At 45.2% G+C, this 13,766-nt stretch overlaps 2 protein-coding genes and 1 pseudogene across 6 annotated transcripts in view; 2 read left to right on the top strand and 1 right to left on the bottom strand.

Annotated features, from left to right (window-relative positions):
- Positions 1–13,766, top strand: part of LOC142488427 (uncharacterized) — a 1,092,840-nt gene that overhangs the window by 253,904 nt on the left and 825,170 nt on the right. The gene's annotated exons all lie outside the window — the stretch shown is intronic.
- Positions 1–13,766, top strand: part of LOC142488432 (uncharacterized) — a 235,652-nt pseudogene that overhangs the window by 77,962 nt on the left and 143,924 nt on the right.
- Positions 1–13,766, bottom strand: part of LOC142488447 (uncharacterized) — a 29,644-nt gene that overhangs the window by 7,674 nt on the left and 8,204 nt on the right. The window contains exons 2-3 of one of the 4 annotated variants that reach the window (XM_075588969.1): positions 1,088–1,312; positions 259–735 (exon numbers count right to left, since the gene is read on the bottom strand). In XM_075588969.1, coding sequence (XP_075445084.1) covers positions 259–277 — 19 coding nt within the window. In that variant the 5' untranslated portion in view covers positions 278–735; positions 1,088–1,312. Of the gene's footprint in view, positions 1–258; positions 736–1,087; positions 1,355–13,766 lie in introns of those variants that run through there. The other 3 variants (XM_075588968.1, XM_075588971.1, XM_075588970.1) reach the window with 3 other exon arrangements.

Below are 13,766 nucleotides of genomic sequence, written 5' to 3' on the forward strand. Positions count from 1 at the left end.
CATGTAAAGCTGGGAGTGGGGGCGCTTCTTGTGATTTCACCTCCTCTGATATTGGTATAATATAATACCTCTTGTAAAAAATGTATTACTAGCCCTTCTGGCAGAACATGACACAGGTGAAGATATATTATCTTCTTACCTGCTGATGGTTCTATAAGAAAATAAGATTAGTTCGGGTGTTTGACTCGCATAACTGCCAAATAATCAGATATTCCCCCTTGCATATTCCAAAGACACAAAATTATCTTCTCTACTCACTTAACAAGCGTGGATCCATGCTGGGAGTGGACAGCCCTGCTCTGGAGGTGCTGGCAGTGGTCCTTTGGAGGTGCTGGCAGTGGGCAGTGGTCCTCTGGAGGTGCTGGCAGTGGGCAGCGCTGCTCTGGAGATGCTGTCAGTGGGCAGTGCTGCTCTGGAGGTGCGGGCAGTGGTCCTCTGGAGGTGCTGGCAGTGGGCAGCGCTGCTCTGGAGGTGCTGGCAGTGGGCAGTGCTGCTCTGGAGGTGTTGGCAGTGGGCAGTGCTGCTCTGGAGGTGCTGGCAGTGGGCAGTGATGCTCTGGAGGTGCTGGCAGTGGGCAGTGATGCTCTGGAGGTTCTGGCAGTGGGCAGTGGTCCTCTGAAGGTGCTGGCAGTAGGCAGGGGTCCTCTGGAGGTGCTGGTAGTGGGCAGTGCTGCTCTGGATGTGCTACTGGAGGTTACTTAATCTATATGTGTTGGGTTTTAGAATGTGCCTGTACTGTAAATAAAACAGAATTTGAATGATCAGTTTTTTTTGGACAAATATACAGCATTTAGTATCAGCTCTTTCACACCTAAATCATTAACCCCAAAGGAGTCGGAGAAGACAGGGGCACAAAAAAACCCATATGGTCCATTCGCAAACAGGAACTTCATTTCAAACACTGCAAAACTTTAATGGCTCAGGATTGTGTCACAACATAACCATCTAGAAAAGTATAAAGAGAGTCGGAGATTAGCAGCCAAAAGACCAGTAAAGTTCTCATAGTGTAACATAGTAACATACTGTACAGTTCCACAGTATTAAGATGTAGCCAGGTCCCCCTCTGCTTGTCGCTCCCCCCCCTCACCTTGCTGGCGATCGCGGGTGCCGCCGAGCCCCATGGCGGACCCGTCGGCGGGCCGCAGGTGTGGGTGGTTGCTGGGGGAGCTGTGCGGCGGTTGCTGTGTGCGGCGATCGTGAGCCAGGTACTCCCGGAGCAGGGTGCCGCCATCTTAGATTGCGCACGCATGCGCAGTAAGGATTTCAATGCGGTGGCCAGCCGGGAAGTTCGTGCATGCGATTTGTAGAGGCCCTAGACATAATGAAGGCAGAGTTCCTAAACGTAATGAGGTATGCGTTCATGCAAATAGAGCCAGCGCCAGGAAGAGATGAAGACTCTGAGAGCAGAATTGCGAGATGTACGCAAGGAACAGGATTCTCTCACAAGTGGACTAAACGTATTGAAAATACTGTACAGTTCCATAGTATGAATAAAAAGCAGATACAGCACGAGTGAGACTTTGATAAATTCTCCCGATACTCTCTCAGGTCCAGCAGTTCTGCTCCATACTGACACAGTCTCACTTTCCTAATTCATACGGTGAGAAGTGGGTAATGCAGAGGAACCAGTGCAGTAACTTCCCTCACCTTACCCCACCATAATAAATAGGGGGTTTGATCCCTCATTGCCTCAATTTGTTCCTCGATCACCTCTAGTTTCTCACATTCAGCTTATTTGTACCTGGCAGGACATTCTTATATAAAGGAGTGCCTGGGGAAACACTCAGTAACTTCCCCTCACTATATTAAATAGGGGGGCTTGATCCCGCACACCCTCATTAATTTGTTCCTCGATCACCTCCAGTTTCTCACATTCAGCACATTTGTACCTGGCAGGACATTCTTGTATAAAGGAATGCCTGGGGAAACACTGACATTTTACTCACCGATTATTTATTTTCTCCTGGTCTCTCAATGTCAGCACATGACATGAGGGAATAGGCTCTGCCCATCTGAAGGTAGGACACAGACTTCTGACCTGCTCACACCCTTATAAGCCTGTCCTATTATGACGGGATCACTGCTTCCCGACCCAGATCATTTCCAGCGGAATAGTTATTCTGATACTGAATCAAAAGCTCTATTCTCTGTGTTATATCTGTGGAACTTATCCATATATATATATATATATATATATATATAAATATATAGTGACAACCACATCACGTTGAGGTTCCTTTGATCCCAAATAAGGCCGGAAACACAGTACTTCTATTTACGTGGGGTTAATTTATAGGGGTTTAAATAACGTATTTGCAGGTCCACCGTCCCTTTAAGAAAACCAAATTAAAATAAAACATAAACACACACCTATACCTGTCAGGGAGCTTACTGACTTCTTCAGTCCCTTACTATCAGGGCCGCCAGCTAAGCCGGTTGTCAGCCCAAAACATGCCCTGGCATGGGCAATACAGTAACAGCACAGTCTTTGTAAATAATAGAAAGGGTTTTGCTTATCTTAGTCCATCTGGCAATGTTCCTGCTTCAGCATGGCTCTCTCAGCATCTTCTCCCACACTGCTTCAGCACGTCTCTCTCATATATGTACTGTGCTACAGTATATGTATGCACACACAGCTGTCTCTCACACATACTAATACTCCTTATTTTTCCATCCCTATACACCAATAGGGACCACATAGTATCCACACACTTTTAGTTGTGCTACAAATTCTCACATTTCCACACCCACCCACACCATTTATATCCACTCTCACTCCACACACACCTTGTGTAAAACACTGTATATACTGTGGGCTCTCCATTCATTTTTATTCACAATGATACACATACACACTCTTTCTTCACTTGCTTTCAGTAACCCTTTGACACCTCTAGCCATAAAACACATCCACACCGGGGGAAGGACCAGCACAGATAACATTCCAAGAGACACTGTTTTTAAGTATACCCTTGCTTCATTCATTGTAACATCGCCGGAAGAAGAGATCAGTGTATCTCGAAAGCTCGCACAAATAAAAGCATTTTGTTAGCCACAGAACGGTATCATCTATTTATTTTTTGATTATTGAAGCTCGGCTAACACGGTACTGATACCTCTACATGAATATATATACTATATATATAGTGACACACAGAAATACCGCTCAACACTTAAATGAATTGTGTCCTAGTCACTGTTAGTAAGTCAAGTGTTATAAGACTGAACAGTGGTGCTAAAGGTTAAATAGATATGAAAACAAGAAGAAGAAAGCAACCTTTAAATAGCACACGGACATAAATGAAGGTGTAACAAAAAATATATTTTATTCAGGTGAATGAAAACAGGGGATGATTGTTTAAAAGGAGAGGGGGGCTCAACACTACCTAAACATATTGGACCTGGAGGCAAGGGTCTAATTAAAGATCAAAAATCAAGACATGTACAGGATGTAGGTGGCTTTGTCTAAGCACACCTACGTGACAATCTACCTGCACTGAGATCTTATGACCACATGTAAAAATATTATGCCATATAATTTGATGCAGTAATTACATGTATTGGGTACACAAGAAATAAAGGTAACAAGATGCAAAATACGTCACCGCTCAGTAGGTAAATGTCACAGACAAAGATAGGTCAACGCTCCATATCAGATGGAAAAAGGTAGGGGCCCCCCTCAGCAAGACTCCCACTCCCACTCCAGTATTGTGACAAACGCCCCTCTTTTGTAGTGCCGACGTCTGTCTGGGTTCTTCCCGACACAGTCTTCTAGGGTTAATTATACAACAAACAGGATCATGCAAAGTATTATGCTGCTTAACTCAGGCTTCTGCCTGCTTTATTTTCATCCAAGTAAGGTACTGCAGCTTTAACATGTGAAGGTTAGAGGTACTCAGATACTTTCATTCAACAGTTCACACATTTCAGTGTTACAATATTTCCCACACTGTTATTTCAAGTAACAAGAAACCAAATAATATAAACAAAATCCTATCCCTTTCAGGGATCTAACTACACATAGAATCAGTCTCTCTAACTGCTGCTGGCCAACTAACCTGGTTCCCCAGCTTAAAACAATGCTCTCTCATTTAGGGTCACAAGATACAGCACAGTCTTTTAGCAACAGCAATAACCATTTGTTTTGTCTTATCTGTTCGTGGTGTCCAGGCAAATCCTCTGGTACTGTGATACTTGGAGGGGCCGTCCACCTCGAAACTAGAAACAGGGGAGCAGCGATACCCCCAGCCTCGAGGCTCTAAGGAGAGAGACTGAAATGCAAACCTCTCTGTTCTAAATACCTGAGCTAGTGATTAGGAGAGCAGGTGAGGGAGAAATAGAGCCATTGTAATCTGTGGTCTGGATTTTCCATCCACCAGCCTGAGTTAATGGGAAGCTGTGGAACGGATCCTTTTTTAACTATTCCTGCACTTTCTGACCTAAAATGGGGCAGAAAGCTGCCTAACATCTTTGGACTATGTCACTATATATATATATATATATATATATATATATATATATATTTATTCGTGGTCATAAGTGGATCGTGTTAGCCATAAAACAGGGCTTATGATCTGCATGGACATACAGTGTTGCCCATATACCGTATGAATTGTTAATACAATGGCAAATTAATGCTCCAGAAAGACCCCTCTCATGGTTCAGATATTATGCTGTTGCAGATCACAGTATATCATGGGCCCCGTATATTCAGGTAAATATGGTGTAGTAACAAATTAAATGTACATTCAATATTGCCCCTTTATCCTGTAAATTAATATTACAGTGGCAAATCCGAGCTCCAGAGAGCCCCCCTCACAATGTAGGTGGTGTGTTTATATATTTCACATTATATCATAGGACCGTATGTTGTAGTAACGGTGTACTGCTGTGCCTGTCTTGGCAATGAAAGCTGAGTCATATATTGCACCGCTTCATAGTGGCGTCCATACTGCCAAACGGGTACTCATAAGAACTACTACGTCTGTATATCAAAAGTATCGGATGGATAGACCTTAAAAGCATGCTGCCACACATTGTATAAACTTAAAAACAGCCGGCTAGGGGGGCGTGGCCAGCAGCCGAACTGGGAAGCAGCACAGCCAGAGAGCTCCGTGCAGCCCCAGTTTAAAAGGGACCATACATACGCCTAAAACCGCCCAAAAAGTGGCGGAAAAGTGCCCCACGAGCGGGGGAGACTCACCCGCACCACGTGTGGCCCAGAGGCGGTGAACCGAGCGGGCAGCAGGCGTGGGGGAGAGACGGAATCCCGGAGCTCCTCCGGCCGAGAAATCCAAGATGGCCGCCGGACGCGACTGAAGGGGCTCCGAAACGACTTGCGGCCTTGATCGAGGGGAGAGACGGAGGCCCGGATGCGACCGAGACCGGAGCTCCTCCCTGACACCACAGTGCGTGGGTGGCCGGCGCCCGCTCCAACCGACGAATGGCGGCATTAGCTCCGATGGAGCAGGGAAGCGCTCGAGCTCGCCGCCGCCCGTGGGGAATTCAAGATGGCGCCTGCGCACCACACGGAGAGCACCTGAGAAGGGAGGCAGCACCCGAAGCAGGCAGGCGGCAGCACGGGAGGTAGGGAACCGGCGGTGAGTGCCCGGGAGGCGGCTGGTGTGATCCCCCCCCCCTACTCCACACTGAAGCTCCGGACCCGGAGTCCACACCTCTCCTGGGGTAGTGAGGGCAACAGCTACCCCCCCCTCCCCTGGAGCATAGATAGGAGACTGAATATAAGCACTGACAGGCAGGCCCGAGTCTCCCAGTCCCAGGACTCAAAATGGCTGCTACCCACAGGAGTGAGTGAGCGGGGAGATGTGGCTGGCGCCGGACGGGACAGCCGCCTAGATGAGGTACAGCGACCACAGGGGGGTTACCACAACTATACGCACCAAATAAAATTACTGCATAGCCACATACTACTAACACTCACTAAAGCTGCCCCAAAACTGCAAACTAAAACAAAATAAGAGAGCAAGGCAACAACAGAACTGTGCAAGATGCCAAACGCCACAAAAAAAAACCCCACAGCAGCTGAAAATACGCTTCAGAAATTCCGGCGACCGGAGGCAACGCCAAAGCACACAGACGCAGAGGACGCACAGACACCATCCCACTCCCCCGCAAAGCTCGCCCGGACAGGGCAAGGAAAAAGACTCTCTAATGGCCGAGGGAAAGAGGGATTATGCCACAAAGACCGATCTGATTAACCTAGCAACCAAAGACGACATGCAAAAACTGTTAACGGATCTGACGCTAATGTTTCAAACCGAACTATCTAAGATCAAAAAGGAGATTGTTACTCTGGGGGACAGAGTGGATGACCTAGAGAAGGAAGCAGGGATGGTCACAGAAGTGCAGGAGCATGTAACTCACAAAGTGCAAGAACAGGACGAGACTATACAAAACATGCTCCTGCATATAGAAGATCTGGACAATAGAGGAAGACGCTCTAATATAAGGATAAGGGGTATACCTGAAGCGGTGGAACCCCAAGAAATAGTCCCATATTTACAAAAACTATTCTCTCATGTGACGGACGAAACACTGGAGCGAACCTGGAAGATGGACAGAGCACTGAGGCCCAGACCTAGACCATCAGATCCCCTGAGACACATTGTTGTTAAAATGCAAAACTTCCCGGAAAAGGAACTAATTATGCAAAAGGCCAGAAGTATTAATAATATTGACTATGAAGGGGCGCAAATCCAGCTGTATAACGACCTCTCCGCGTTAACCCTACAACGCCGCAGAGACATGAGGGAAGTCACTGTGTGCCTGCAAAAAGCCAACGTGAGATATAAATGGGGATTCCCTACTAAGCTGATTGTGATACAACAAGGGAAAGCTACGGTACTTAAATACGGAGAAAATCCAACAATTTTTTTTGAAAGACTCAATATTCCAGGACCCAAAGAAAGGGAAAGATCGCAGGACTCCGCGACGCCAGGAACAACTCGGCCCCACCCAGAGTGGAGAGGGCAACGATGGCGAGAAGTGGCCAGCAAAACCAACAGAAAGGCCAGCGATAGTAACGGAAGGCAGCACGGAGACAGACCGCCCTCTTACATTTCCACACCACGATAAGTGAGGTGATGTGGACCCGTGGCTCTGTTTACTTGAGATTGGAGTAACAGAGGCACCCCTTTCGTGAGAGACGGAAGGAAGGTCTCAGGAAATGGGGGATCTAGAAATGGATCCCAATGTTTGGTTATATTGTTATTTTCATTTGAATGTATTTTTATGTTTTTCTGTTTGTATTTTCACTATAAGTCAAATAATACAGAGTGAAAGAACCCAGAGTCTCAATTGGCAGATGATGTCCAAAGAAAAGATGGTAATAAGGATGATCGAGAGTGCAGTAAGAGATCCATTAAGGTCGGTTAATATCCATCAACCACGAACCCGAACACCACAACAAACATGACATATAAGATAGGTACCCTGAATGTCAAAGGACTAAACTCACCTGTAAAAAGGAGACAGGCCCTAGCAGAAATAAAAAAGATGAAAAGCGGTGTAATGTTCATGCAGGAGACACATTTTAAAAGAGATAAAGAACCAAAAATGATCAATAAATATATTGCTCAAAACTTCTATAGCTCATCAAGAGATAAGAAAAATGGGGTAGGAATTCTACTTAGCAAAAATTTTGAGTTGCAAGACATCACCACTAAAAAGGACTTAGAAGGTAGATATATTATGATTAAAGGGCAGATAAAAGGGAAGAAGATCACCTTGGCAAATGTGTATGCCCCCATGTGGGACAAGTACATTTCTTAGAGAATGTACTATCAATGATTAATGTATTTAGAGAAGGAGGAGCGGAGACTTTAATGTGGCGTTAAACCCGGTGTTAGACACTTCAAAAGGACACACAAAAATGAGCAAGAGGCAAACACAATCTATAAATAAAATGTTGGACCAACAGGCATTGGTCGATGCCTGGAGAGTTCTAAATCCGTCAGGAAGGGACTATACCTATTCCTCGCACCCACATGATAGCTACTCCAGAATTGATTACTTTCTCATAGATCAAATTAATGTGAGCAAAATAAGAAAAGTAACTATTGGCAATATCACATTGTCAGACCACGCACCCGTAGTCCTAGAAATTGACTTAGAGGCAGGAACTATGCAAAAACGTGAGTGGTCATGGAGACTGAACGAGTCGCTACTGAAAAACAGTAATGTAGTGCAAGTAATTGAGGACGCCCTTAAAAAATATTTTGCAGAAAACAATGTAGAAAATATATCTCCGGCAATATTGTGGGAGGCTCATAAAAGTGTTATAAGAGGAGTATTTATCCAACAAGCCTCCTTTAGGAAAAGACTAAGGGAAAAAGAAATGATAGAAATAAGTAAACTAATCCAAGATTTAGAAACAAAACATAAAAGGACAGCCGACAAAGAGATACTAGCAAAACTAATAACGGCCAGAGGAAAGTTTAACTTGTTAACAACCCAAAAAATAGAAAAGTCACTGATATGGCTTAAGCATAAATACTATGAGAAAGGTAATAAAATGGATAGATTACTGGCCAATCAACTAAAACAGAAACAGAGCCAATTTAATATCAGTAAAATTCGGAAACAAGATGGTGTAGTCTCGCAGGACCCAAAAGTCATTATAGAGGAGTTCAGGCTATTCTACGAAAAGTTATATAATATAGAGGCGGTACAGAAAAAGAAAAAGGAGCACATAGAGGAAGATATAGAAATATTTATGAAAGATATCCAAATTAAAACAATCACACCTGAAGCAAGAACTAAATTAGATGCTATCATAACGTGGGAGGAGATAGAAAAGGTAATAAAAGACCTGCCTAATGGGAAAAGCCCGGGACCCGATGGTTTACCACATACCTATTATAAGACTTTTGCCAACTCCTTAATAGTACATATCCAAAGTATGTTTAACACACTGAGAGATACTGGTAATCTATCACAGTACATGTCAGAAGCCCATATAACAGTCATCCCCAAACCAGGCAAGGACAAACTAAATTGCGCAAGCTATCGCCCAATATCGCTTATAAATGTAGATGTCAAAATACTCTCCAAGATATTAGCAAATAGACTTAACGAATACCTACCGGAATTGATAGAGAGGGACCAAACCGGATTTATACCAAGAAGAGAAGCCAAAGATAACACTAGGCGAATTATAAATATACTGAACCAGGCCAATAAAACACAGGAAGCAAAAATGGTGATTGGAAAGTTGAATCGCAAAGCGTCCCAAAAAGCACTGACAGCTCACCAAAATGAGGAACTAAAACCGTTTAATAAAGACTACATAAAAAAGAAAATCAGGACAAACAAAAAACTGTTACATAACAACCCTACGCGTTTCAGGCACCCTAGTGCCCTTTGGCACTAAGTCAATACATACTTAGTCAATGCATGCTGCTTTAAACACAGCTTTTAAGCAAGGACTTGGGAGATGCAAAGTCAGTTAACCCACTCACAGACATGTTTCAACCTTGATGGGTATCATCAGTGTGAGGTTGGCTTGGGGGGGGAGAGAAGGTATGGATAAGAATAAAGGCAGGCAGGATAATTAAAAACAATTCTGATAGGGTGTGAGAAACCCTGTATCCGCATTAAGTCATTTGGTTTTGGAGCCAAAGAGTCTTTTCATTCTGAGTTCAAATGTTTTCCGTTCTTGGTGCGTTTAAACATTCCATTGAGGATTTTGATTTTTAAATCATTGATGGAATGATCTGGTTGTGAGAAATGATGTCCCCGCATCTTCCTTCTTCGTGGTGTTGTATTGAGTGTCTGTACATAGTCCTTCTGCTTTGACATACATACATACATACAGTACATACAGTACATACATACAGTACATACATACATACATACAAAATTCTAAGCAGAGTTACAGCATGTGAAATAATTATATAAACTTGCGTGAGATGGCATTCAAAATGAGGAAGTACATCCATACCAACAGCAATTCCCTATGCCCTCCGTCTAGGCTAGATCTGGGATAGCTCTCCTCTATACACAACTATTACTCTATATATAGGCAATTAGTTCTTCCTCTTTCATAGAGTTTTTCTGCTATAACAGACCTTTTCTGTTTGTTCCTCTTACCGGAGACATCTCTTCAATCAAAATATGATCTGGGACTTCTTCATATCGGCTGTTTGAGGAGCATTGCATCGTGGGTCAAGAGTTGCTGACGGAGCAGGATTTGGAGGGTGAATACAGCAAAGGTAACAAACACATTCGTTGTATGTTATTTAACTATGTATTTTTTTGGAATCCCCTTTAAGTGCCAATGTGCTTATCTATGCCCCTTTATGGGTATAGATAATCAGTGACAAGCAATGCATATTTAGGCAAATGTTTGTTTTGATTTCATTCTAATGTATTGTATTTTGTGTATTTTATTTTGGTTGCCCATTCTTTGTCAGTGTGGCAATCTATGCCCATATTCTGTGCATGGCTTATCACAGTCACTGGCTTTATTGTCAAATGCTTGTTTTATTTAAATGTAATATGTTTATTTTGTGGCTGTATTTTTTAACTTGCCCATTCATTGCCATTGTGGACTCATTACCATGCCCATTACCAGTGTGACAATCAATAGGTAGCGGGGGGGGGGGGGGGGGGGGGTAATTGTCCCAGTTGGGTTGAGGGGGAGATTAACCCCTTAAAGCTGCAGTTCAGTCTTTTTTTTTATTTTTTTATTTTTATTTATTTTTTTACTTTGATAGTTTCATGTGTGCAATCTCTAATGATCTAAAGAGCGAATATTCATTAGCATTCCTGCACTGACATGCTAGAGGGAGGGCAGGGCTGACAAAGGGGTGTGTGCCAGGGCTTGTAACAGGACATGAAGGGGCAGTGCCTTAGCAAATGGCTGTTAAATTAGAATACAAGAAAATTGGTCTTTCAAAGTTGTTTTTTTTAAAACAGAAAATGCTAAAAAGTATTTTTTCTTACTACAGAACTGATTTATTAAAAAAAACACACATGCAGGATATTGACTGAACTGCAGCTTTAATTACTAGCGGTTTGTAAGGGAGTCAATAAGTTAAACTCCCTTTACAGGGCAGGAGACTGAAGTAGCTGTCGGGTTTCCTGCAGGTGAGATGGTAACTCCTGATTGAACAGGAGACAAAAGGCAGGAAATGAGAACCGGTCAGTGTCCCTGTTGGAGGCTCTATGAGAGGATCACAGACAAGAGAGTTCCCACCCGCAGGGACCCAGGCATGCTGACCAGAGGATTTTGCCTGACAACAGTGGGGAACTCAAAGCCCCACATAGCAGAGAAGATGGCGCACAAAGAAGGGCAAGAGACTTCCTGGGAGCAGCTTGACCTGAAAGCCTGCAGCTGGAGAAACCGGAGACGCCGGACCAGCATGTTGGTTTTAGGATTTAGGTTTTGCCTTAGAGGGGCAGTAGCCCCAATGTTTTAGTTGTTTTTGTGGCGAATAAAACCACTCCTATTATGGTTTACCTAAAAATTGCATGTGTGGAATCATACCTGACCTTGCCTACAGGCCGCTCCGTCACATATGGTGTATGAAGTGAGATGCAGCGTCTTCAGAGGTCAACAGAAGAAACGCATGCAGAGGGCACCAGAATAAAGAGCCACAAATCCAGGCAGAAAGACGAGGATCCCTGCGCTGGATAAAGCAACAAAACAAAGCTGCACAACAGACGGTGACCCACAAGTGGTACCGATTCTAGAAGAAAATCAAGCAAGACGGCTACAGACGGTGACCCACGAGAGGTACCGATTCTGGGAATGAAGTCTGCACCACCAGGTGTGTTGGGAGAGAGAGAAAGAGGAAAAGAAGGGGTTTTTCAAAATGGCTGCGCTGAAGCAGGGAAACCAATACAGACAGTGACCCACGAGCGGTACTGATTCTGGAAGTAAAGACTGCCACACCACATAGGACACCAGATGTTATTAGAGTATATGCAGGAAAGTTGATGCGAAGCTGCGCTGAAGCAGAGAAACGAATACAGAGTGTGACCTATGTGAGGTACTGATTCTGGAAGAAAAGGTGGATGAAACGTTTTAACTGATGGTTTGCTGGAGTCCAGGCTGCACAGTGACAGTGAGACGCAACAGCAAAATGCCAATAGGATGTATGGAGTGCGAGGACCCAGGGCACTCGGAAGAGGCGCGTCCATACGTTCCAGTATGAACAGTACCGGCAGTATGAGGAAGATTGTCTACAGCGACAGCGAGCAACGCGTGGTGGGCGAGGAGAAAATACAGAAGTTTTGAGCAAAGAAAGTGAGTTCAGTACTGCTCATGCGTCAGAGCTACCAAAACAAAGAAAGAAAAGAGAAAAAGAAAAGAAGTTCGCAACGGACAGCGGAAGTTACAGAAATGGTTAATGATGCGCCTGCGACATCAGGAACTCGCAATTCCGAAGGGAGCCGACATGTTCTGCAGCCTCTAGGGACTGGCGAATCCTCCTGGGAATGGCAGAATATCCAGTGGTGAAGGCGTGGGTTCAAAAGGAGACGGCAAAGGAAACAGGTGTCAGGTTAAAGCTGCATTGCGAGGTGCCAAGCATGACTATGATTTCCTCCACGAACAGTTCGTTAAGGAGCAAGAAGCTACGACAGAGATACAGAGAGGTCTGTCCGTAGCGATCGCCAAGTATGTATATCTTTGGAGAAGACAAAGCGTCACTTGCAGAGCGAGTTCCAGGACATGAGGACTAACCTTGAGCGGTCACATGCAGCTGCTGCCATCAGGGATGAAGAGGCAAAGGCTGAATTGGAAGTCTCTGAGAAGGAGATTCCCCGTCTCACCGGAGCGCTGAATTTATATGATTACGCCCATGAAGAGGTCGGGCAAAGTATAGAGACTGTAAGAGAAGAGAAGACACCACGTGGCGGGATCCCTGTATCCCTGACACTATGCAGTAATGGGGAAGCGTCCCTACCTATGGGCCTTCCCTTCCAGCACACACAACTACAGTGAGTCGGGGCCTAGCTGGGACCTGGGGGAAATCTGGCCCAGTCAACCCCTTGTATGCTACAGACATGAGACTACCACATGCTTGGGTTTCTATATGGGCGCGCATACACAGAGACCCAGACACAGCACCCACCTCCATGCATAGGGTCACCCTGCTCTCCCTCAGCTGTAGTTCTGCACTGCAGATTGGGGGAGGGAAGAGGGCTCTGTGTCTCACTTCTACAGCTCTGCACAGACCTCCCCCCTCTCTCCTCTGCACAGACCTCCCCCCTCTCTCCTCTGCACAGACCTCCCCCCTCTCTCCTCTGCACAGACCTCCCCCTCTCTCCTCTGCACAGACCTCCCCCCTCTCTCCTCTGCACAGACCTCCCCCCTCTCTCCTCTGCACAGACCTCCCTTTCTCTCTCCTCTGCACAGACCTCCCCCCTCTCTCCTCTGCACAGACCTCCCCCCTCTCTCCTCTGCACAGACCTCCCCCTCTCTCCTCTGCACAGACCTCCCCCTCTCTCCTCTGCACAGACCTCCCCCCTCTCTCCTCTGCACAGACCTCCCCCCTCTCTCCTCTGCACAGACCTCCCCCCTCTCTCCTCTGCACAGACCTCCCCCCTCTCTCCTCTGCACAGACCTCCCCCCTCTCTCCTCTGCACAGACCTCCCCTATCCCCCAGTGTCCCAAACACATTATTTAAAAACTAGGACATGAGGGAATGCAGCAGATATTTGGGACATCAGAACATACTGTCAGACCAGTTTAAAAAGGGAGGACGACTGTATTACCTAACAGATATTATCTTATTCTT

This window comes from Ascaphus truei, chromosome 2, assembly GCF_040206685.1.
Source record: "Ascaphus truei isolate aAscTru1 chromosome 2, aAscTru1.hap1, whole genome shotgun sequence".
NCBI classification, from domain to species: domain Eukaryota; kingdom Metazoa; phylum Chordata; class Amphibia; order Anura; family Ascaphidae; genus Ascaphus; species Ascaphus truei.